General features: G+C 39.1%; 1 protein-coding gene and 1 pseudogene across 2 annotated transcripts; both read left to right on the top strand.

The window, feature by feature from the left end:
• Nucleotides 1-10,413: 10,413 nt before the first annotated feature.
• Nucleotides 10,414-24,028, top strand: LOC124848987 (Sterile alpha motif (SAM) domain-containing protein). 2 transcript variants are annotated; one of them, XM_088100376.1, is made up of 7 exons: nucleotides 10,417-10,818; nucleotides 11,104-11,249; nucleotides 11,379-11,419; nucleotides 11,530-12,080; nucleotides 16,193-16,288; nucleotides 17,771-17,833; nucleotides 23,679-24,028. In XM_088100376.1, the coding sequence occupies exons 1-7, from the start codon at nucleotides 10,765-10,767 to the stop codon at nucleotides 23,733-23,735; spliced, it is 1,008 nt and encodes a 335-aa protein (XP_087956502.1). In that variant the 5' UTR covers nucleotides 10,417-10,764; the 3' UTR covers nucleotides 23,736-24,028. The 2 variants fall into 2 exon arrangements, with proteins under 2 accessions (XP_087956503.1, XP_087956502.1); XM_088100377.1 differs by lacking the exon at nucleotides 16,193-16,288 and having other exon boundaries at nucleotides 10,414-10,818.
• On the top strand, nucleotides 18,266-19,876 carry LOC148192221 (uncharacterized; annotated as a pseudogene).
• Nucleotides 24,029-24,837: the final 809 nt, after the last annotated feature.

Here is a 24,837-nt window from a genome sequence, read left to right as displayed (position 1 = left end):
GTTTTTGGTATGATTGAATGCTATTACTTTGAAAGCATGAATGACTTTGCCCAGGTTTTCTATGATTGAATCAATTGCTTGTTTTGCATCATGTGATCAAGGCCGTTTGTTGGAACCCTTTTTATTGGCCAAATTCATAAAGTTAGCCCACTAAAAGAGAACACTTTGTGTTCTATCCTTTGAACCCTTAGCCTTGAACATACACTGAAAACCCTTGATTGAAAATCTTTACCTTGAGTTAAGTAGAAGATCTTGTGTGGTATTGTTAAATGTTCAAGTTTGGGGTTGTTGGGAAAACATGAAAAAGGAAAAGCATTGAGCTAAGAGCTAAAAAAGTAAGAATATGCAAAGAAAAAGAAAAAGAAATTAAAAAAAAAAAGAAGCAAAGCTCAATGCAAATGCAAAGACAAGTTGGGAAGAATAAGAATAATTGTGTTGTTATGACTCTCTTAACTCAAGGATTTTGTGATCCAGAAAAACCAATTTTCTTGTTAGCCAAGCCACATTATAAGCCATTGAAAAGTCCTTGTGATGATGCATGCTTGTGAATGTTTTTGACTGTGGTAAAATGAAAGGCAAAGTTGATTCATGTAACATTGTGATAGTGGAGTGAATGAGTGAAACACTTTACCTCTTATACACTTGTGTGTTGAGTGAAACACTTTACCTAGTGAGGAAATATTCCATAAGCACATGAACATCCATGCTTAATTGATTGATCATTCATGAAAAATAGCATTTGTTGGAATTTAAATGACTTTGTGAACACTAAAGCATGTGCACATCTTGATTGAACTCTTGGTCATAAGTTTGAGTGAAGTTGTTACTTATCTTGAAAAAGAGGATTTTTGAATGAGTGAACCATCATATGAATTGGTTGAAGATTGAGTTACATCTTGTTTGCTTGAGGACAAGCAAAGTTCTAAGTTTGGGGTTGTGATAACAGTTGAAAAACTGTTATTTCATGCTTAAAATTGACACAAAAAGCAACCTTTACACTTAGAAACTAGCTTGAAATCATGCTTTTATCCATATTTTCAGAAATAAGAGTGCTGGACAGGTTTATGCTTGATTTCAGTGTTTTTGTGCAGGTTTTAAGATGAATTTAGTGAAAGAAGTGAAGAAGGAGAGAGATGGAATCAGAAAAGTCAACCAGAAAAGTCAACCAGTCAACCAGAAAAGTCAACCAGTCAACCAAAAAGTCAACCAGTCAACCAAAATACGAAAAAAGTCAACCAGACGAGTTTTGGGCCAGTTTTATGCGATTTTATGATCTGTTTGGGCCTGGACCCGTTTTCTATTATTTTTATGTCCTATTTAAAGACCTAGATGTCTTAGGGTTGGTATCTTTGGCAGAAACAAAGCAAACACTCTCTCTTCCACTCCTTTGAAGGAGGATCTTGGATGCTCAGGCTACCTCTTCACCTTTCTAGGGTTTTATCTTTCATTCTTTCATTATTGTTCATCTAGGTTCACCATGAATATGGCGAACTAAACCTTGTATGTTTGTTGGGGAATCAATGTAATCTTTTGAAGCTCTCATATATGGAATTTGTGCTTGCATCTTAATCTAAGATTTATGCTTTCCTTCATCATTAGTTAGGGTTTTTCCTCTTTGCCTAATGCTTGCTTTGTTTAACTCATTCAATGCATGATTATTGATTTTGTCGATACGGGAACGTACGGGGAAGTCTAGATCCGGGGAATTACTCCCAATATTATATTGGTTGTCGTTAAGCTCCTGTGCTAAGAGAACTAATTATTAGGAATGCTAGGAATCGTATGAACTCGTAATTATGGATAGGCCTTCTTGACAAGGTAATTTAGAGAGTGGCATTAACAATGATGATTTGAATGTTGAATTCCGAAAATATATGAGAGTGGATGAGATGAAATTGACCCCCAACAACATATTCATATATATATTTCATTGAAATTGCTTGTCTTTTGCTTTTGCCATTGATCAAAACCTCATGCATACATGTTTATTTTCTGTTTTGCATATTAAACTTCAAATATTTCGTTCTTAAGTCTTAGCTAATCAACGAACCACACAACTAAACTAGGCCGTGAGTCCTTTGGGAGAACGATACTTGGTCTTACCGAGTTTATTACTTGAAACGATTCGGTCATACTTGCCGATTGTTCAACAAGTTTGTGACATCATATTTTGGTGATCATAAATTTGTCCATCAGGAAACCACACCCAAGCATTGGTCAAGGGCAAACTAGGCAAGTTGGTCAATTTAATAAGCAGCAACAGGAACCCACCTTATGGCAGCATATTTCTATGCTTAATGAAAGGTCCATGAGGATGGAAGACACTCTTAATAATTTCATACAGAAAACTGAGTCTACCCAAAAGAGCACTGAAGCTGCTATCAAGAATTTGGAGATTCAGATGGGGCAGATCCCCAAGCAGGTGGCAGAAAGGCCAAATAGAAATTTTGGGGCTAATACTAAGGTTAACCCCAGAGAAGAATGCAAGGTGGTAGAGAGTGCTAAAAATGAGATAGTTGAGTTAGACAAAGGAGAAACAGAAGAGAAAAGAGAAATAGAGAGCAAAAATACTGCTCCTTTTCCAATACATCAAGGGAAACAACTGGATTTCACAGAATTATTCAAGATGGTGGATAATGATGCACCTTGGGAGGAGATTCTACAACAAATTACGGTTTACACTAAATCTGATGAAGACGTCTCTACAAAGAAAAGACGTAGAGATGATGAGGCAAAGAAGTGTAAAACTGTTAAAAAGGAGCCATTCCCTCCAAAAGCAACAGATCCAGGAGGCTTTTTTATCCCTTGTACCATAGGGAAGAAAAGGATTAAAAAAGCTCTTCTTGATTTAGGTTCAAGTGTTAACTTGATACCTTACTCTTTATTGGAGCAAATCGGCGATGTTAATATGAAACCTGTAAAGGTTAATTTAGTAATGGCCGATGGATCTTCAAAGGAACCATGTGGGATTGCAGAGGACATCATAGTTTGTGTTGGAAAACTCCAGTTCTTGGCAGACTTTGTGGTGATGAAGATGGAGACAAAAAGATACCTATGATTCTTGGAAGACCGTTTATGAAAACGGCCAAAGCTATCATTGATGTAAACGAAGGTATCGTGGTGCTACAGGACCAAGAGGAGAGAGTTGTTGTAGATGTCTTTAAAGATGAGACGCAAACATAGGAGGAAGAAGCTAGTTATAAAGCGGCATTTCAAGATGCACACATGACTAGCCATAAAGATGAAAAGCCCAAGGTTACAGGTAACCATTGTTTGTTGTTTCAGGTGCATAAAGGAGAATAGATTGAAAGAGGAGGAAAAGTTCCTGATGACTGGAATAAAGGAAGACCCCAACTTGGTACACCTGTGAGAATCAAAAACAAGTTGTGGGTTGTGAAAGGCTATAAAGAGAAGGAGATGATAGAGATAGAGTCTCCACATTCTAGAAAAATTAAAGCAGTACACAGGAAACAACTGATGAGTTGGTGGGACAAGAACATCAACTATGAAGAAGGAATTTGAACTTTACTGGGTCAAGCTAATGACGTTAAAAGAGCGCTTGCTGGGAGGCAACCCAGTGATTTAAAAACTTTTGATTTTGTTTTGTAACTTTTAATTTGTGGACATTATTTTTGTAAATACTTTATTGGATATAGCATCTACTGAAGGATGTTAGGTGGTTAAGTATCTACTGAAGGATACTAAGTTTGTAACACCTACTGATGGGTGTTGGTGAGAAAATTTAACACCTACTGATGGGTGTTGGTAAGATTGTAACACCTACTGATGGGTGTTGGTGGATTTTGGGTCAGGCTCGTGACGTTAAACAAGCGCTACCTGGGAGGCAACCCAGTTGATTGAATGTTTCTGTTTGTTCATTTTAGTTGCATAATAGGTTTTGCATAAGTATTCTGAAGATTGAATTGCAAGGAACCACTGAGGGGCATGTTTAGGAGGCACGTAGGTTAAGAAAAGAAAGAGAAGAGCACTTCACGAAAGTGCCGCTGAGCGGCAAGTTACCGCTGAGCGGTACTATCGCAAAGTGAGCTTTAGTTTCCCCTTAGCGGGACCCGAGCCCATTAGGGTATTTTTATACCCTAAGCTGCGCAAATGCTCTCACTTTTAGGCTCTTCTCTGCACAAACACTCCCACATCCCTTTTCCAAGGTTCTCCACATCTTTTACCTCTTCTCTTTTGAAAAATTTCTCTTCCACTCACTTTCTCACTAGTGTTTCATCTAAGTTTGGGGTTGGAAGAGAGCATCTTAGCTTGGAAGCATTCTCATTGCATCTAGTATCTCCACCCAAGTAAGTAAAAGCATTTTGTTCATTCTAGGGTTCTTGATTTTGAATGTGATTGTCAAAGCATCAATATTTAGGGGTTTTGATTTCTATGCATGATTTGATGATATAATTGATGTTTGAACCGATTAAACTGCATGATTTTGATCTGGAAAACTGAAAATTGCATTTGGGTGGAGTTAGGACAGCTTTAAAACAAGATTTTCAAAAATCTGCAGAGTTACCGCTGAGGGGTAAACTGCCGCTGAGCGGCACTCTGCCAGATTTGGTTTTTCTGGTTTTTTGTGATCTGGACTATGGCACTGGTGGCGCTGAGGGGAAATTCTGACCCTCAGCGGTGGTTTAGCTTCGAAAGGAGTTGTATTCTGTGTTTTACTAATGATTAACATCATGTTCTGTGGTTTTGTATCTGTGTTTGATTGCAGGAATGACATCCTCTTCAGGAAAAAGATTGAAAACCATGGCAACCAAGAGAAAGGAAAAGGAACCAGAACAGCCTCATTCTAGTAGGTTCCTCTCTCGGAAACATGAGAAGCACTTCAAGGTGGTGCAAGACAGGAGACTCTTTATGGAGAGAAAAGTTGGAATGATACCTAATTTTGCTCCTCAATTTGGAGAGCAATTGTTAGGGAATGACTGGGGAAAGCTAGCCACATATCCTGCACTTGCCAACATAGCTGTGGTAAAAGAATTCTACACCAATGCAAAGAAGATTGGTGATTATCCAGCTGAAAATTATCTGGGCTATGTCAGAGGCCATGCTATCAGGTATGATCCTGATTCTATTAATAACTTCCTGGATACTGTGTGGGCTGGTGAGCAGTGCCAGTTTGCTCTTTGCATGGAGGAAGGGGCTGATTTTAAGGATGTAGAGAGAGTACTATGTATACCTGGAGGACACTTCCAAAGGAATAGATCTGGTTCAGTGGTAAACATTAGGAGGACTGATCTGACTCCTCTTGCAAAGTATTGGATGGCATTTTCTCATGCCAACATTCAGCCATGTTCACATGTGTCAGATATTACTTTCGGCAGGGCACTCTTCATCTACTGTGCTATCAGGAACTTAAATGTTAATATTGGGCAGGTGATAGCTGATGAGATTAGTGCGTGTGCCAATACCTCAAATAACAAAGCACCCCTAGGACATCCCTCCTTAATCACTCACCTTTGCAAGATAGCTGGGGTGGACACTTCTGCTCCACCATTTGAAAGGCCAAGAAAAGCCATTGATGAGGCCTATTACAGACAGTACTATGGAGGTGAGGAGGCAGCTCAGCCAGTTCCACCACGGCGTGCTCGCAGAGAGAGAGGGCAAGCATAGAGCCAGAAATCTGCTGAGACACATGAAGCAGAACCGTTCCAGATGAGGGACATGTACATGTCTCTTATAGGTGCTCAGTTACAGTCCATTCATAGAGGGCAGGTGGCTACTGCTGAGATGATTGTGGGGATGTATGATACACCTCCAGCTCACAGGTGGACTATGGAGGAATTCCATAATGTGGTAGCTTGGCCAGAGGAGCCGGTGCAAGGAGGAGGAGCTGAAGCAGCTGAAACTTCAGTTAGGGAGATGGAAGAAGATGAAGCTGATGATGATGATGCATTTGAAGATGATGAAGATGGGGAAGAAGAGGAAGATACAGAGGACAACTCAGATTGAGAAGGAGCTGAGATAGCATTTACTGATGAATGCTTTTGTTGGTTTAAGTGTTCTGAACTTATTTACTTTTGTTTTAGATTAAGGTTGATGTACTCTATTGGAAACCTGGTTTGTTATGATGGTTTGCTATTGACTGTGATTGTGTGATAAGTAGTGCTTGATGATGATTATTGATTGATTGATTTTGAGATAGATGTGCACATTAAATGCTTATATAGGTGATTCATAAGCTTTGTGAACAAATGCAGGATATTATGATTGTGATTGTGAGATTAAGCAGGATGTGTATGTCAAATGTGAATGAGCCTATTTGTGAGGTTTTGAGCTCCAGAGTTTTTATTGATTGAATGCTATTACTTTGAAAGCATGAATGATTTTGCCCAGGTTTTCTATGATTGAATCAATTGCTTGTTTTGCATCATATGATCAAGGCCGTTTGTTGGAACCCTTTTTATTGGCCAAATTCATGAAGTTAGCCCACTGAAAGAGAACACTTTGTGTTCTATCCTTTGAACCCTTAGCCTTGAACATAAATTGAAAACCCTTGTTGAAAAGCTTTACCTTGAGTTAAGTAGAAAATCTTTTGTGGTATTGTTAAATGTTCAAGTTTGGGGTTGTTGGGAAAGCATGAAAAAGAAAAAGGAAAAGCATTGAGCTAAAAGTTAAGAATAAGAAAGAAAAGAAAAGAAAAAGCAAAGCTCAATGTAAAGACAAGTTGGGAAAAATAAGAATAATTGTGTTGTTATGATTCTCTTAACTCAAGGATTTTGTGATCCAGAAAAACCAATTTTCTTGATTAGCCCAGCCACATTATAAGCCATTGAAAAGTCCTTGTGATGATGCATGCTTGTAAATGTTTTGATTGTGGTTAAATGAAAGGCAAAGTTGATTCATGTGACATTGTGGTAGTGGAGTGAATGAGTGATTACCTCTTATACACTTGTGTGTGAGTGAAACACTTTACCTGGTGAGGAAGTATTCCATGAGCACATGAACATCCATGCTTAATTGGTTGATCATTCATGAAAAATAGCATTTGTTTGATATTAACTGACTTTGTGAACACTAAAGCATGTGCACATCTTGATTGAAATCTTGGTCAAAAGTTTGATTGAAGTCTTTGCTTATCTTGAAAAGAAATTTTTGAATGAGTGAACCATCATATGAATTGGTAGAAGATTGAGTTACATCTTGTTTGCTTGAGGACAAGCAAAGTTCTAAGTTTGGGGTTGTGATAACAGTTGAAAAACTGTTATTTTCATGCTTGAAATTGATACTAAAAGCAACCTTTAACACTTAGAAACTAGCTTGAAATCATGCTTTTATTCATATTTTCATAAATAAGAGAGCTGGACAGGTTTATGCTTGATTTCAGTGTTTTTGTGCAGGTTTTAAGGTGAATTTGGTGAAAGAAGTGAAGAAGGAGAGAGATGAAATCAGAAAAGACATCAAAAAGTGCAAAAGGAGAAACCGCAACTGCCGCTCAGCGGCAGTTTACCGCTGAGCGGCACTCAGAAGCTCACGGGGGATCCGCTGAGGGGCAAAATGGCCGCTGAGGGGAAGAAACCAACTCACGCACTTACCGCTGAGCGGTACTTTACCGCTGAGCGGCACACTTATGGGCTTGGGCCTAAATTTTCTGTAATTTTAGAATAGTATATAAGCTTTAGGACGTCCTAGGGTTTGTATCTTTGGCAGAAACGAAGCAAACACTCTCTCTTCCACCCCTTTGAAGGAGGATCTTGGATGCTCAGGCTACCTCTTCACCTTTCTAGGGTTTTATCTTTCATTCTTTCATTATTATTCATCTAGTTTCACCATGAATATGGTGAACTAAACCTTGTATTGTTGTTGGGGAATCAATGTAGTCTTGTGAAACTCTCATATATGGAATTTGTTTTTACATCTTATATTTAAGACCTATGCTTTCTTTCATCATTAGTTAGGGTTTTTCCTCTTTGCTCAATGCTTCCTTTGTTTAACTTATTCAATGTATGATTATTGATTTTGTCGATACGGGAACGTACGGGGAAGTCTAGATCCGGGGAATTTCTCCCAATAGTATATTGGTTGCCGTTAAGCTCCTGCACTAAAAGAACTAATTATTAGGAATGCTAGGAATCGTATGAACTCGTAATTAGGGATAGGCCTTCTTGCAAGGTAATTTAGAGAGTGACATTAACAATGATGAAAAGAATGTTGAATTCCTAAAGTATATGAGAGTGGATAAGATGAAATTGATAACCCCAACAACATACTCATCCATATATTCCATTGAAGTGTTTGTATTTTGTTTTAGCCATTGATCACATTCATGCATACATGTTTATTTTCTGTTTTGCATATTAAACTTCACTTATTTCGTTCTTAAGTCTTAAATAATCAACAAATCACATAACTAAACTAGGCCGTGAGTCCTTTGGAAGAACGATACTTGGTCTTACCGAGTTTATTACTTGATACGATTCGGTCACACTTGCCGATTGTTAAATAAGTTTGTGGCGCCGTTTTTCGGTGTTCATAAATTTGTCATCAGTTTTCAATTCATCCTATCCACTCTCATGTATTCAAGAATTCATCTTCTTCATTAATGTTAATGCCACTTTCTAATTTACCTTAAACCCAATGTCTTGGTGAAGAAAGCCTACTCCTAATCACTAGTTTACAATGTCTTGTCTCCCTAGCAATTATTCATGCATTACATTTGCACAGAAGGTTAAAGGCAACCAATCCTCCTATTCCTATGTCTAGGCAATATTACTATTGGGAGAATTTCTTCATGTCTAGATTTACCTATATGTGTTCATATAAATAAAATCAATGATCATGCAATTGAATGAGTTAAACAAAGCATGCATAGAGTATAGAAGAAAAACCCTAACAATTAATAAAAGAAAGCATATGAATTAAAGATCAATTCAATACATGAGAGTTTCAAAGGATTACATTGATTTCCCAATAACAATGAAGGTTTAGTTCACCATAATCATGGTGAAACTAGATGAAAAACAATGAAAGAATGAAAGATAGAACCCTAAAATTTGAAGAGTGGAGCTTGAGCATCCAAAATCCTCTCCTCCAACGGATGAAGAAAGTGTGATTTTGCTTCGTTCTGCCAAAAGATACTAATCCTAGGTTGACTAAAACCTTATATAGACTCTTAAAGATTACAGAAAAGTGGCCCAAGACCCATTAAAATGCCGCTCAGTGGTAAGCGCGATTCTTCAGTTTGACGCTCAACTGTAGTTTTACCCCTCAGCGGTGATTGCGGGTCTTTAGAGTGCCGCTTAGCGGTAATTTCTGCTGAGCGGTACTTGCGGCTCTTCTTTTATGCACTTTTTCTTCCTTTTCTGACTCCAACTTATGGCTACTTCACTTCTTCCATTCAATTCATCTTAAAACCTACAAAAACAAGGGAAACCAAGCATAAAACCCATCCAACTCTCTTATTTTAAAAACATAAGCAAAAACATGATTCCAAGCTAGTTTCTAAGTAATAAAGGTTGTTTTTGATGTCAAATTTAAGTATAAAAATAACAGTTTTTCAACTGTTATCACTCACTACTACCAATTCAATTGGAGAAGGACGAATGTGCGAGGGAGAAATGAGACAGAGGAAGGAAAATGTACTCGTCGACGATGGTGATGGAGTAGAAGATGTTGGCATCGGTCTGGTCAGTCTGGTCGGTGTGGAGGGACCAGTCGGAGACGGTAGGAGAGGCAGAGGCCCAATGATGAAGAGAGTTGGAGGATGATGGAGATGAATAAGGGAGGGAGAGAATCCTCAGTGAAGATGAGCAAGGAAAGATCGACACGTTTCAGAAAAAGGAAGAGTGATCTAGCACACCGTTAGCCACCTCAGAGAAAATTTAACGCCGTTACTTTTTGAGTACTAAAAATTCGAGTTATCTAAGGAAGATGATGAAAATGAACAAACCTTTGGAAGAGGGACGAAACCCAAATCGCGTAATACTTGAGGAACTAAAAACATATTTAACCATTCATAAGATGAGACCGATCTTATACTACAAACCTACAATCTCAAACAACTAATAGGATGAACCAATACAGAAGTGAAAAGTGAAAAAAAAGGTGTACTTAATAATCAATCAAGCAACTAATAGGATGAACCACTACAAAAGTGAAAAGTGAGAAAAAAAGTGTACTTGATAATCGATGAGATGTGTTTAGTAAATGTCACAAGAGATTTCTACAATACGTAGTGTCACCAAGATCGATTTTATTATGAAATTTATGGATGGTTTTGCTTTCTTTAAAAAGTGATATATTCATAAAAAAATTAAATTAATTAACCACAAAAATAATTAAATTAATCCAGTGGGCCTTCTCTATGTTTTTTTTGTGAGAGTCTTTTTCTCACTTTAGTTTTGATGCATATATTAGTAAAGAGTGGTCTAGCCCTATATGAGACCGAGGTCAGTTGATCCAACGGTCCTAGTTCGATCATGCTCCCAGGATATTCCCTGTGCACAGCTGCACTACCCCTCGGTACTCCACCGTTTTCACTTCAACGCAAAATCTTCGCCTCTTTCTCTTTTCCACTAACCCTTCATCCTCATTTGTCTCTCTTGAATGTGAATCCGAATCTTGAAGCTCGTACATTTTATTATCTGTCAAACCGTGGTGTTGACGTTTAGTTTGCACTCTCTGCTTCGAGTCACGGGCAATGGGACTAGGGTTAGGTTTAGGGTTACGCTAGCTCTCAGCGATTCTCACGGTAACTATTCGGAGTTGCAGAAGCTTTTGCTCAGTTGATAGTTTAGGGTTTCGGTTGTCGCCATGTCCGATCATTCGAGGGGTCGCGTTACCATCACTCTAGGGCGTAGTGGTCAGGTAGGTTGCAATTTCGTTTAATTCGGAATTTATTGTAGGTAATGTTTTCTATACAAGGAACTTCTTCGTGTGCTTTTCGTTTGTTGTTTACGTCTAGTTCTACTATCGGCATGACTTTGTGCTCTTCTGTTTTTTTTTTTCTCTTTTCAATTTATTCATTAGGAGTAAACGAATGCAGTTCAATTTAGATTTTTTTCGCTACCACTTCTTACCTTTTGAGATAGAGTTTTGCTCTGATTTTTCATGATTGATTGATTTCCGTGACCTTGTATTGCTTGAGGTTAGGTTGTGAAGAGGGATGTATCTTCTGTAGATGTTTCTTCTTTTTCTTCTCTTCCCTCAGCTGGCACTAAGCGGTCTGTAAGAGACAGGATTGGAAACAATGTAGATGGTTCTGTGTGGCACGGAAATGGACTTGGCGGCAATAAACGGTGTGTCTCTAGTTTTTTTGTTATATAGACTGACAAATGAGAGAGAGAGAGAGAGAGTAGTTTTCCTGCTGTTTGTATAATTTAATTGTAGCCAGCTTACATCAAATTTGCTGTCCATATTCTCTGCAGACAGCGAGGAGATGTAAGCATACAAAATGGACTGGATGGAAGTAAGCTCCCTTAGCAGTCTTTACCACCCTTGCATCTTTATGCTACTCAATGGCTTTTATGTTTCTAATCTTGTTTCTCTAAATTTACTTATTTGGACATATTGGTAAAGATGATCTTCGGTTGAAGCTCATGCAAAAAAGTGCATCTAGGCATGCTGACAGCAACGGTAGTAAGAGGCATATGGATCTCCGTGAAAAACTTTCAAAGACAGCTCACTCTCTGACAAATAGTTTTAGTTCAAAGCAGCGTATGCCAGAATCAAGGGAAACAAGTTTGTTGAGGCAAATTCCCTCGGCTAGAAGTTCTGATGATTTAATGCGCATGGAATCCATGAGAAGCTCGTACTCTCCGTGGACATGGGATCATATAAGGAGAAGATCACCAGATGGGTTTCCGAGTACTTCAAGGGGTATTTCCCCTCAAAGGGATGTCCAAGACCTACAGAGAAGGCCATTAAACAGGACATATGATGGCGTCAGACCAGTTCCATATGTAAGTCGAGATGTTCTTGAAGCTTCGAGGCCTCCAGTAAGTACACCTCAATCTTTCATGTCACGCTCTACAATGTCCACATTACCTCCAGTAACTGCAAAGCCTGTAGCATCTCATGCTGGCCAACTTCCTCCATCAAGCAGTGTTGCCCAAAGGTCATCATATGTGGTGAGTATCAATAATCTTCTGACCTGTAGATATCCATTTTTCCCATTACCATCTGGTGGATATCTGAGTCCATTGTGTTTCTCTCGTTTGTCTATAGCACCTGAAAGGGGGTTGTTTTATGTAAGGAGAACATATAGGCTTGAGTATTCTATAGCCATAAAGACAAACAAGGATTCAATAAAAGATTCTTTAAGGAATCCTTTTTATAGCAACAGTAAATGGTGAATTATAATTTTATTGGGGGGATTGAGTACAATTACAACTTCATGATATTCTACTATGGGGACTGTTTTTGGAGGATTGGTATTTATAAATTTTGGTCGTTAATCGGATTTGATAATTAAAAAGGTATGTGTGAACTCTGCAATCTGCTTTTGGTGAAAGCTTAGAAGCTCTCTTTCTGGTAATCCTAGCTTCCTATGTAAGACAAATGCTTGAGTGACTGGCTTAACTGGATTTGTAGATTTGGGTCATGTTAGTTAACTTGATACAGTATGCTAAATGTTTTAAACTTTGCACTGTCAATAATTCGAAAATTGAGTGCCTCCTGGAGTTTTTCTTATATTTGTCCCAGAGTGTGGTGATGCTGAATCTGCAATTGGGAACTTAACATCACATGGATAAAAGTCCAAATTTTGGTTGAAATGCAGAGGATGAAGTATTTATACTAACTAGTGAAAATCCATGATGTTCCCCTCTGTTCTTAGATAAATAAGACAGTGTTTTGGTGTTACTTCTATGATTCCAAATCATTTTATCCTTCAAAACCATGTTAGGTATAGACATCCTTGGTTTCAATCTACCACATTTTTTCTGTTGCTTTTTCAGCATGCTTCACATTTTGACATTTTCCAGCCAAGGTCAGCACTTAATATCCAGTTTCCTTACTCAATGTCTTTCTTCCTTCCTTTATCCTGTGCACAGACATTGGGTTTGTGGCATTATGTGTCCAATTGGTGTTGTCTCGGGAATTTTTAGGAAGGTATTAACTTTAAAAAGTAGATGACCTATTTCTCACTGCCTTATGACTTAGACTAACTACGATTATTTGCTTAAGCTGTGGTTTTTTAATATCGATGATGAATACGGCTTTATTTTTTGGGTCTTATTTTTAACTTGAACATTAATATTTGTTAAGTGTAAATTTTTTGCATTACATTTATTATCTTAAGTGGTGTGGAGTAGCTGCCACTACCAAAATCTGACACCCACAAAATGAGTTGCAATTAGCAGCTATACAGCCACAACTCAAATTTTCTGTGATAGCAAGCATTGCCGAGGATTGGATTGGAACTTTGGTGGTAAGATCATCTGCATTTTATAAAAGCGATGCTACCATCCGCCATCCTACTATAGCATTTCTGGGTCAGATCTAGGACCCATTTCTTTAATTTGACCTTAACTTTGGATTGTTCAGTGGTGTAAAGTTGTGCATTTTCTGGTTTTTAATTGTTTTTTATCATTTGATTTGAGTTTTTTCTAGTAGTTTCTTTCTTTGTCTGCACACCGGTGATGCATTGATATGTTCATTAGACTAACATGTCTGTGTCGAGGATGTATTTGACACGGATACAGTTAGATATCTTTAAAAATGAAAGAGTGCTTAGAAGTTAGAATTAATGTTTTTTTGTACATCAATTTATTGTTTTACGAATCTTTGTTGTCCTTTAGGTTAAACCTTGATCAAGTGAAAGAATTGATCGGTGAGGGGTGGCAATTTATTTATTACTCCACTTGACTACAATATCGATAGAAGCAACTCTTTCTCACCACTTCTACATGTAAACTATAATTTGTTTATGCATTGAGTTTCATATGTTTAATTTGGATACTATTTAATAATGATTTTCAATTTTAATTTTGTTTCTTAAAGAAATTACAATAGTATTTATTTTAAACATATCTTAAAATATTTTATCCTATATGTTTCAAGATGAGATGAATAGTTGGACATGAATGGGAATTGATGCTTAACTATGACTATCTAATTCTGGAGGGCATCCAATGATTGTTTTCATCCCCCAAACATGGTCCTAGTGATGGTTATGCTTAGCTCCCCTCTAGGAGATATAAGGTCATATAATTAATTGTAATGTGGTCCGTATTGTTTTTATTGATAGAATGTTGGTTAGTTGTGAATATCTCTTTAAGTGATAAGTTGGCTGCCTTGGAAAAGCTAAAGGGTTCTATTGTTTTATCTGGTGAGAATGATTTTGTCCTCTGCTACCCCAACTTAGACTAGATCATGGCGATGGTTACATTCCCTTTTAGGAGATATGATGGTCAATATGTGGTACATTCTTTTATTGCTGGAAATGGAATGTTGGTTTGGTTATGAATGCCTCTCTAAATGACAACCTTGCTGGCTTATAGAAGCTAATGGGTTCGGTTATTTTGTGGATGGTTTTGCCATTTTGTTGACCCTGATTTGTTGAGTTTACTTGTTCTGTGTTGTTCATATCAGTCCTGAGTTTATTGTATTTGCACAAGTTGAATGTATTATACTTTTCAGTTAAATTGATTGAACCAGCAAGTTGATTCGAACCTTAAAAAAAATGTTTGGGAATAGGGCTTGGATATTATTGGGTGTCTAACTCCCTCATTGTGTGGCATAAGATGCTTGATAGGAAACTTGAATAACTAGCTTCTTCCTCCTCTAAAATTAGCTTTAAGATGGTCTCCAAAGTGTTTGTGTGCTTATAAATTGATGTTGGAGCTGGTTGTCATAGTTTGGAAGGTATACATATGAAGTGACTGACTTAAAAGGGTGAGTAAAGTGCTGTACTATGTAGCTGTTGATATGTCAACTTTTAAAGGAAATTTTACTGTAGGGACTTTGGTTGATATGTCCCACATTGAGCAGCATGGGATTCTTGACGGAGTACTCAAGTGACTTGGTTCTCCCCTTTTGACATCTAGTTTTTGAGGGAGGGTTACCCCAGTGCTTGGGTGTTATCCTGTGTTAGGATCAAATTTCGAGGTATGAGACCTAAGTCTTATATTGAAAGTATGAGATTCTAGTGTGGGGTTTAAAATGCTTACAACCACTATTAGCTTTTAAGGAAGGTTCCTTAAGTTCTTGGATCATTTATAATTTGTATCAAAGTTGGTCATTAGAAAATCTTTGGTGCAAGATCTTGAGCTGGGATCTAAATACAAAATCTTACACTAAATCCAAAATAAAGATCTCCAGCTTGGAGGATGGGTTCTTGTAGAAAAAGCATGAATATCTGCACATTTTCCAAGATCTACCACTATAGCAAAAGTTTAATGAGATCTTAAGAAAGCTCATGTCCTATGTGATGGAGAAACCCGCCAAAAAGTAGTGCAAGATCTCAAAATAAGATCTTGCACTAATGATGCTCTTAATGTATCAAGAAAAGCTGCCTATCTGTGGAGGAGCTACTAAGAAGAACTAAGTGAAGCATGTAGAGTGCAGCTGCCAAGACGTCAGTGTACTTATGGAGGGAATAATTAAAAAAGCTAAGTGAAGCATTGTAAAGTGCAACTGTTGGGATGTCAGCTTCTAGTGTAGGTGATTACGATTATGGGTATTTTGGGTTGACCAAATTCCACATTTAACAGTATAGGATGCTTGGTGGAGCACTTAAGTGGCTTTGTTCCTCCCCTTGACAACTACCATTCATAGGAGGTTTCCCCATGTGCTTAGGTGCTAATCACTAATACTACCTCATGTGACCCTTATTTGATTCATTGACATGAATTAACATCTTTGATTTATGAAGGCATTTTTTAGTTATTAAAAAAATTAATGAGCCGAATAGTCTTGTAAGAATGGGGAAGGTTATACTAGAGAAACACTCATTTAGAAAAAAGAATATTCCATCAATAGAATGTGCTTTGGGTGCCTCTTTATTTAAACGAAGTTTCTGTGTGTAATGCTTATGCGTATCTGGCATTTTGCTTATGCACATATTTGCTCTATGTTTTTTGTGAAGAAATGTTAGCATCTATCAAGACAAAATTTAGCAGACAGAAGTTTATGTTAATTTTTTGAATTGATCATGGATACTTGAGATATGTTTAGTTCTTGAAACAGATTAACTGTAAAAAGTTCATCCTAACGTGTGTATTTGATGGTTATCATATAGGGTGATGAACAAGTACAACAACCAAACCAGACTGTGGATGGTCTGTTACATGCACTAGGACTTCAAAAATATGCCATTCTCTTTAAGGCAGAGGAAGTATGTAACTCATTTCTTTCCGTAAATGAAATCATATTTATTATGTATTTATTTTCAATTGATAATTTCTATTCTCCCGTGTTCAGTTAGATGTCAAAATCATCTACTTATTGGTACTGGAATGCTAACTAACAAAATGACTGTAAAAGACTATAAATATTGGGAACTTTCACATAATTGTCCTGTGACATTCCCGAGTAGTATTTTTCCTATTGAATTAGTTTGTGTTTTTCTCTTTCAGGATAGTTTGTTTCATTTTTGTTATTGGTGGTTGGATTCTCGTAAGTTCTGTGTTCAATTTACATGTTTAGGGAAATATGTTCCATTGAATGACTGAGACTGATAGGATATAAGATAGGGGTGAAAGAGCCGAAGGGTGGAACAGTTGGAGAAGGCGGGCAAGGGGCCTATAAATGTAAACCTTTTGTAATTATGTAGGGGAGTTAGTCAATTGTATACTTTGTACAGACCGGTTTCGAACCTGGTGAGAGGGGTTAGGCCCTCGATTACACTTTGTACTCAGTGATTGTTACTGTGATGAATAACATACCCATTGTTTGATTCTTTCTGTCTTGTGTGAGTGCATATCAGTGGTGAGGGTGACTGTTAGGTTCTTACACTAAAGATTCCTAACAGAGACTCACTTCTTCAACTTGGTTACATTATTGCATATTAGTTTCAGACTAAACTATTCTCTTTAATTGAATTTTATAGTTTTACTCTATTTGTACTGTACTAGTGTTCATTGGCAAATTGTGTCATTGTTGGTATGATGTGAATGTTTTGTAGTTGCATAAATTGGGTATAAATAATCTTTGAAAGTGAATTTAGGCTTAACTCAACTTGGCTTGCGAGATAGATTTTACACTCACTTATATATTGTTATTTGGCCATATCCCTAGTTGATATAAGGTCTTCAACACCTTCATTCGTGCCGATAATTGGACATCTCAAGTGTGGGAACAAATATTTATGGTGCCACGAACGCCCAATACACCTTGCTAGGGATTGGCTCTAATACTGTTTTAGAAAATGGATTTAGGTCTAGCTCAATCTTATAAGACTGGTTTGAAAGGAGAGGCTTACACCCTACCTCTATGCTATAATTTGATCATATCTATAGTCAATGTAGGATCTTTTACAAATGTTAACAATTGAAGCATTATTTAAGAATTACGCCTTGTAAATTCTTTTGATATCTTTCTTCTTTGGGTGGCTTTCATCCTTACATGAAGGGGCAATACTGTAATGATTAAATTTAACTCTTAAATAACAGCTTGAGAGCTTACTCTTACTATCAATCTCTTTGGTTTGTAAAGTGTTTAAGTGATCATAAATTGTTTTGTGTCTCAATTTATCTTAGTACGGATGTATGGATTAATGGAATATAAAGTATGATTTTGATAACTATGCTTCCGCAATGAATTGTTTTGTTCTAATTTTGTACTGCTACTTATCTTATGCTCTGATATGTTCAACCAGGTGGATATGACTGCATTGAAGCAGATGGGAGAAAATGATCTCAAAGAACTCGGGATTCCTATGGTAATTAATTGTCTTTCTTTTCATATATATTCAGATGTTTTTCAATGACGTTTACTGATAGGATGATGAGGGTGTATGTTAGGAGAAAGAAGAGTATGTGAGTAGTTAGTTGCATTAGCTGGCCTAACTGTCTGACAGTTAGGAAGGGGGAACACTTATTGTTGTATAAATAGTTAAGGGGAATAAGGGGAGGGACTCTGGATTGTTAGTAGTTTCTAAAACAGGATTTGGTTATCCTTGTTGGGGAAGGTTAAGCTTCCTTTGTTCTTCCTATTCTTGCATTCTTTCTTGAAAGTCAATAATATCAGAGGTTATACATACTTTCTGTACTGTTTTCGAGAGTTGTTGAGTGAGAGATAGGATTTCTTTAACAAGAAACCTAACAATTTGGTCAGACCTGCCAGATCCCAATTTTGCGAGAAGTGAACAAAGATGGAGAACGATACCGATGCGAGACTGGAGGCAATTGAGATCACGATGGAGGGAATGAAGGCTGAGTCAGCGGCTGTACGACGAGACTTGCAGCAAATTATGAGGGTCTTGGGTACGCACGTTAATCCACTGGAGGGGAGTTCCGGTGACAGTTCGGTGAACGACAACAGACACTGAGTCGTGGGGGAAAATGAGAATGGAGGGAATGGAAACAGAGGCGAGGAACAAAAGCCGTGGCGGAAAAGGATTGAATTGCCGACATTCGATGGAGACGAGCCTTTGAGTTGGCTCAACAGAGCGGAAAGGTTTTTCGACATTCAGAATGTGATGAGCGATGAAGACAAAGTGGAAATCGCGTATGTGAGTATGGAGGGAAGCGCAGCGTACTGGTTTATGTTCTGGAAAGAGAAAGCAAGAAATCGCTCATGGGACGGTTTGAAGGCCGCGATGATCAACCGGTTCGGTGGGGGATTTAGAGGAACGGTGTTCGAGAGGTTGGCGTTGTTGAGACAGGAGGGCACGGTGGAGGAATTTGTGCGCAACTTTGAGGTAGTGACGGGACAGACAAGGGGCATACCGGAGGAGCAAGTACTCGGATATTTCCTCGTCGGACTGCGGGAGGACATAAAAGGGCAGGTTCGAATCCAGAACCCGCCGGATTTAATGGAGGCAATGAGGGTCGCTCGGGACGTGGAGGATGCGATGGTGAGAGCGCAAGGGGGTTTTGCGAGTGGGTTCAGAATGAATCCCGTAGGGACGCGATCATCGGGAGGAGTGATACGAACAGACCCGATTCGTAATCCGGCGAACCAAGGAGGCCGAGTGGAGACGGCGGGAAATGTGAGAAGAGATGGGGGTATCGCGAACGCGAATACAAGACTGAATATTGCTGGTGGGAATGATAACCGTGGAAGAATGGTGAGAAACCTACCATATCCGGAGTTTCTCAAGAGAAGTAAGGAGGGTCGTTGCTTCCGGTGCGGTGGCCCATTCGCACCCGGCCATCGTTGTGATGAGAAGAGTTTGAGGGTATTATTGTTAGCGGAAGACAAAGAGGAGAAAGTGGGGGAAGAACCCGAAACCCAAGGAGAGAAGCTCTTGGAGTTATCGGCCTGTTCTGCGGAAGGGCTAACGTCGGCCAGAACGCTAAAATTGACAGGGATGATCGGAGAAAGGAGGGTGGTGGTGCTGATAGACAGCGGCGCCAGTCACAACTACATAGGCCGGAAGCTGACGGAGGAATTAGCATTGAAGGTGACGGTGAAGTTGGAGGAAGTCGATGTGGAGGAAGATTTTTACGTCTTTGAGCTGGGGGGTGTAGATGTAATTTTGGGAGTTACATGGCTGGCCAAACTAGGAGAAGTAAGCACCAATTGGGGAAAAATGACTATGGTTTACAAAGTGGGGGACAAGAAGATATGGATAAGGGGTGATCCATCATTATCGAGACAGGTGGTGAATGCCAGGAGCTTGCTTAAACTAGTGGAAGCTGACTCAGGGGCTGTGGTTTGGAATCTGTGCAAAGTGGAGGAGGAAAACTGCAGTGAGTGGGATAATGATGTGACGAAAGAGCAGAAAAAACAATTACAAGCGGTGTTGCAGGCGCACTAATCCGTTTTTCGTGAATTTCAGGGGCTGCCTCCAAACTGAAACAGAGAACACCGAAACAGAGAGGGAGTAGACCCCATAAATGTGAGGCCATATCGCTACCCTCACCTCATGAAGGGGGAGATTGAGAAGCAGGTGGAAGATATGTTGAAGGCGGGCATCATTCGTCCGAGCACGAGCCCATTCTCTAGTCCGGTGATCTTGGTGAAGAAGAAGGATGGGAGTTGGAGGTTCTGTGTAGATTATCGGGCCCTAAATAAAGCAACTGTCCCCGATAAGTTTCCTATCCCCGTGATAGAAGAATTGCTAGATGAGCTGACCGGTGCACGTTACTTTTCGAAGATTGATTTAAAATCTGGATATCACCAGATTAGAATGGAGGAAGGAGATGTGCCCAAGACTGCTTTCCGCACTTACCTCGGCCATTTCGAGTTCCTTGTTATGCCATTTGGGCTCACCAATGCCCCTGCTACGTTCCAGAGTACGATGAATGAGCTATTGCGGAAGTATCTTAGGAAATGGGTGTTAGTTTTTTTTGATGATATCCTTGTTTACAGTTCCACATGGGAAGACCACTTGGTGCATTTAGACGGAGTGCTACGGGTGCTAGAGGAGAATGGATGGGTGGCCAACCAAAAGAAATGTGAGTTTGGAAGAAGGAGGATCCAATGTTTAGGCCATCAAATCTCAGAACAGGGGGTGGAGATGGATGGTGATAAGACGAAAGCCGTGGTGGAATGGGGAGAGCCGAGGAGCTTGAAGGCATTAAGGGGCTTCTTGGGGCTAACGGGTTACTATAGAAGGTTTGTGGCTGGATATGGAAAATTGGCCATGACGGAGCTATTGAAGAAGGGTAAGTTTGACTGGTCCGAGCAAGCCAAACAAGCGATGGATAAGTTGAAGGCTGCGATAACCTCAGCTCTCGTGTTAGCTTTGCCAAACTTCGAACAAGAGTTTCACATTGAGTGTGATGCCTTTGGAGGTGGGGTGGGAGCTGTGTTGACCCAAAATAAGAGACCGATAGCTTTTTTTAGCAAGGCTTTGTCTACGGGTTCTCTAAGTAAGTCAATTTATGAGAAAGAATTAATGGCTCTCGTTTTGGCCATTCAGCACTGGAGACCTTACTTGGTGGGAAGGAAATTTACCGTGCACACTGACCAGCGCAGCTTGAAATACTTGATGGAACAGAGAATTACCACTCAAAGTCAGCAAAACTGGTTGGCAAAATTAATGGGTTATGACTTTGAGATCGTATATAAAAAGGGAAGTACCAATAGGGCTGCTGATGCCCTCTCGAGGAGAGATGAAGGAGAGATGGAAGAAAGAGAATTACAGCTCATTTCCAGGCCCTTTTGGCAGGATTTTAACGACATCTTGCGAGAGGTAGAGGAGGACGTGACATTGCAGAAAGTGATTGCTGATCTGAAACAGGATTCAAACTATCATGGAGCTTACACTCTAGAAAATGAAAGATTGCATTACAAAGGCCGGATGGTGATATCGTCCAGTTCAGTTTGGATACCAAAGTTACTTGATGAATTCCATGTAACCAAAACTGGGGAGCACTCGGGAGTCTACCGTACATATAGGAGGATAGCCCAATCTTTGTATTGGGTGGGGATAAAGAAGACAATTACTGAATTTGTGGCGAGTTGTGCAGTATGCCAGCAGCATAAGTATTTGGCAGCAAATCCTCAAGGGCTGTTGCAACCCCTACCCATTCCGCAAGCTGTTTGGGAGGAAATCAGCTTGGATTTCATAGTAAGGTTACCTAAATCCCAGGGGTATGATGCCATTATGGTAGTGGTGGACAGGTTGAGTAAATACGCTCATTTTATGGCATTGAAACACCCATATTCTGCTAAAACCGTAGCTGATGTGTTCACCAAAGAGATCATCAAGCTACATGGGATTCCGGTTTCTATGGTGAGTGATAGAGATCCCTTATTTTTGAGTATTTTCTGGAAGGAATTATTCAAGATGCTGGGAACACAGCTCAAAATGAGCACGGCGTATCATCCAGAGACGGATGGGCAAACTGAGGTGGTTAACCGCATTGTTGAAGGATATTTGCGGTGCTTTTGCTCTGAACAACCAAAGAGCTGGTATGCTATGCTTCCTTGGGCTGAGTTTTGGTATAACACGAGCTATCAAGGAGCTGCAAGATGCACGCCGTTTGAAGTTGTATATGGGAGAGCCCCTCCCTCATTTAGTCGGTTCATTCCGGGGGAAACACCAGTGGAGGCAGTGGCACAGGATTTGATGACAAGAGATGAAGCCCTCAAACAGTTAAAGTATCACTTGAATCGGGCTCAGGAATTAATGAAGCAGCAAGCAGATAAGAAGAGGAGGGAGGTAGATGTAAAAGTGGGAGATTGGGTGTACTTGAAGATTAGACCACACCGTCAATCTTCAATGCCAACTAGACTACACCCAAAACTCTCGGCACGTTATTTTGGGCCCTACAAGGTGTTACAGCAGGTGGGGAGTGTAGCTTTTCGATTGGAGTTACCTGAATCTGCCAGGATTCATTCAGTGTTCCATGTGGCGCAGTTAAAGAAAGCGGTGGGGGACCATGGGGTTGAAAAGATGTTGCCAGAGGAGTTGCAAGCTGACGGTCCTGCTTTTTGGCCAGCAAGAACTTTGGAGCGTAGGCAAATTCAAAAAGAAGATGAAGTATGTCACCAAGTTCTGGTAGAATGGCAGACAGGGGAAAAGAAGGAGCAACTTGGGAAGATCAAGCCACAATCCATGAACAGTTTCCAGAATTTAACCTTGAGGACAAGGTTATGGATGGAGGAGGGGGTAATGATAGGATGATGAGGGTGTATGTTAGGAGAAAGAAGAGTATGTGAGTAGTTAGTTGCATTAGCTGGCCTAACTGTCTGACAGTTAGGAAGGGGGAACACTTATTGTTGTATAAATAGTTAAGGGGAATAAGGGGAGGGACTCTGGACTGTTAGTAGTTTCTAAAACAGGATTTGGTTATCCTTGTTGGGGAAGGTTAAGCTTCCTTTGTTCTTCCTATTCTTGCATTCTTTCTTGAAAGTCAATAGTATCAGAGGTTATACATACTTTCTGTACTGTTTCCGAGAGTTGTTGAGTGAGAGATAGGATTTCTTTAACAAGAAACCTAACATTTACTGTTGTGAATGTACACCAAATATATGGATTTAGGCATTGTTATATTATATTCAGATAATGTAGCATAAGTTTGGCTAATGGAGTTTTGTTGGAAGATATCTTCATGTTAAATATTGTTAAACACTATTTTTTGTACTCATGTCCTCAGTACAAGCTTGTCACATACCAATATTTCTCATTCTCTTTCCTTCTATAGGTTCATCATCATTGTTCAAAGTTATTTGATAAAAATACCTGTAAAACAAATTATAATGTCTCAGATGTCAAATAGCCCTTAAGAAAATATAGATTTGACTTCTAAAGTGAGAAGGGTTGTGCTTAGGGGATAAGCTGCTGTTAAAACCATAGATTAGAAAATCAACTATTGATCAAAACCCATGTCCCTTGAATTCTGGTATCTGAACCTAGTGAAAGGTGGTAGTCCGGGTATTTGTACTTGGACCTTTTACGTTGATGTGCCTATAAAGCTGCTTGCACCAGTTGTGTCCTGTAACAGATGGACAATATCAAGAGGAGGTTGTCTGCGTTGTATTTGATGATCAGGGACAGTGTGCGTGCGTGCTTGCTTGTGTTAATGTGTTTTTGATGTGCTTTTGCTGAGTTAGTACTCAATTTTGATCATATGCTGTTATTTGTCTAATGGAGGTTGATTGGATTGCAGGGTCCAAGGAAAAAAATTCTTCTCGCTCTCTTGCCCCGTACCAAGCGTCAACAATGATTGACTCCTATCCTGCTTGACGCCGAAACTGATACCATTGTTGGATCACCACTTTTTACTTTTAATTTTAAACTTTATAGTTTGGGTGATGGTAAAGAACAGATATGAGAAGTTTTACGAATATAACATCCCTTGTCCCTTGTGTAGGGTTCGAGTATCCTTTGTATCCATTGTCGCATTTGATTATAATTCGCACAAGTCCCGGTTTAAATTCTAGTTTTTTGGAAATATTGATCTGTAATATATGCTTTCTTTTGAATGAAAGAAAGAAAATTAAATCAATTCATATGAAACCTTGTCTAAACATTTGCATTGAGCAAGGTGTCAGTGGTGTCAGCCAAATACGCTTAACTTTTTCCACGCACACTTTCCAACTCGTGCCCGAAGTTTGACAATTTAGAGAGAAGTGCACCACTTAATGCTTGCAATGCCATGACGTTTTTAGTAACAATCACTTTTTCAAAACTTGTCTAGCTTTCGGTCTCAATTTTCTTTTGCTATTGGGAGGAAACTGTGTTTCTGCTGAGTTTAATGATAGTAATTTATTGGTTCTTGAAAGAATGTTCGGTTCAGCGAATCTAAATGTCTGCATCGAATCTGCGTTTAGTTTACTACTCCCAAAATTGAAGACATCGATCATCGCATGTCGATAAGAATCCAATTCCTGGCCCCAGATGCTGAAAAAATGAATTTGTGGAGGTAAAGTTAATCTCTTTTGAAACTGTTGGTGATGCGTTATTATCAGATTAGATTTCATGCGGTTTCTAGAATGAGCACTGTGCTCATGTTTTTTGGTGCGTCACGTGTTTCGGAGCTATATAAATCGTTTTCGTCGCTGACCGTTGAAGTAAATTTTTATAATCGCATATTCTTAAATTCGTCGATAAGAAATACAGTCTGCAAAGATTAAAAAACAGGGAAAACACAAAAGCACGTTAGTCGTTAAAAATGAAAAAACAAACATTGCCCTTGATTTGAATAGTTAAGATACGTAGTAATTGGAAATAAGTAGTATGACGAACATTTTTAACTTTTTTAATAAGCAAGATGAGGTTTTAAGTGATTTGTGTAATTTGGGGTTATGATTATAACATTTTGTGAG

This window comes from Vigna umbellata, chromosome 10, assembly GCF_029865625.1.
Source record: "Vigna umbellata cultivar VRB3 chromosome 10, Vumbellata_1.0, whole genome shotgun sequence".
NCBI lineage: Eukaryota > Viridiplantae > Streptophyta > Magnoliopsida > Fabales > Fabaceae > Vigna > Vigna umbellata.
The sequence above is the reverse complement of the archived record's forward strand: the minus strand, read 5'-3'. Positions and strand labels throughout refer to the sequence as shown.